General features: G+C 38.2%; 1 protein-coding gene across 1 annotated transcript; it reads right to left on the bottom strand.

Moving 5' to 3' along the window:
- Positions 1-500: 500 nt before the first annotated feature.
- On the bottom strand, positions 501-1022 carry LOC142167382 (uncharacterized). The gene has a single exon (XM_075227546.1). It carries the CDS (start codon positions 1020-1022, stop codon positions 501-503), a length of 522 nt encoding a protein of 173 aa, XP_075083647.1.
- Between the last annotated feature and the right edge of the window lie 464 nt (positions 1023-1486).

The following is a 1486-nucleotide window of genomic DNA, read 5'->3' as shown; positions in this document are numbered from 1 at the left end:
TTCGAGGTCTTTTACACATAGGTCCATATCCGATCAACTTTTCTAATTTAAATTTTTAATTATGAGATTAAGTGTCTCATTTCATTCTGAATTACTTCCTGACCCGAACCAACTAACCCGGTAAGTCATAAAATAACTATAAAGCATAAATTAAGCAGTAAATGGGGGAACGGGGTTATAATACTCAAAACGACCGGTCGGGTCGTTACAACCAGCTTATAGCAAACATCCTTTGTGTGACCTTTATTCTTACGGTACTCACAATACATATTGTTGTACCTCTTGAATTTCTGTGAATTGTCCCTAGAACTCATCAATGCAGTAGATTCATTTGTCTCATTCATGGATGCTCCAGATGTACAAACTTTCCTCTGACTCTCCTCATGTATTTGCGTAGCATAGGCACGACTCATACTAGGTGATGGAGACATGGGTATAATTTGACTTCTTATGGCGTTATAGCTTTCATTTAAGCCCATTAAGAATTGAAACAACTTCTGTTATTCTGAATGAACTATGGAATCTCTCGTCCCAGGTGTTATAGGAAGAGAAGGAATAAGAGCACTATATTCATCCCATAACAGTTTGAGTCTCGAATGATAGGCAGAGACATTAGAAGTACCTTGAGAAATTGTGGGTATTTCTCGATGGAGATTGTAAATTCTCGATCCGTTGATTTTGTCGAAACGATCTTGAAGATCTGTCCACACCTCATGAGCGTTATTAGCATAGACTATCCCATTGACCAATTCTGGCGATACGGTGCTCATAATCCAAGTGAGAACAATGGCATTAACACGTACCCATTCCTCGCACAAATCAGCAGTAAATTGTGCTTTAGTGCAGGTACCATTGATAAACCCTAATTTGCGCTTGGCTCGCAATGCAATCTTCTTTGCTCTGCTCCATACAGAATAATTTTTAGTTCCTGTCAATCGAACCGAGATTATCACATTCCCTGGAGCATCAGACGGTTGAAGATACAAAGGATGTCGAGGATTATCGATATCTAAGTTCGCCATCGGAAAAGTTTCTCAGAATTAGAAAATTTCAGAAGACGAAGATCGATTTGAGAAATTGCAGCGGCACCTTTCAGTTACCAAATTAGAAAACGAAACTCTAGCTCCGATCGGTTCACTCCGGCTCTGATATCATGTTAAATTTCACCATTGTTAGGTGAGAATTGAGCTTGGTTGACAGATCGAAAGGAGAGAGGTTTAGAGAGAGAATTTTCTGGAAGCTTTATTCAACTGAAGTTAAGAAATGAAAATACAATTCTCTAAGCTATTGCACTGTACACGTGTGTATATATAACCAACTCAGCTACTTAATTAACTACCATTAACTGTCTAATATGTACCAGCTATTCTAACAGACTGTTACCAAATACTGCACATGCTTCACAGATATAGGGGTCACCTAACTGTCAACTTATCATTTCAACATATAGTGACATTAGCAACCCTTACTTCGAAACATATAAAAT

Source organism: Nicotiana tabacum, chromosome 12, assembly GCF_000715075.1.
Source record: "Nicotiana tabacum cultivar K326 chromosome 12, ASM71507v2, whole genome shotgun sequence".
In the NCBI taxonomy this organism is placed as follows: domain Eukaryota; kingdom Viridiplantae; phylum Streptophyta; class Magnoliopsida; order Solanales; family Solanaceae; genus Nicotiana; species Nicotiana tabacum.
Note: the sequence above shows the minus strand (reverse complement) of the source record. Positions and strands in the feature narration are given on the sequence as shown.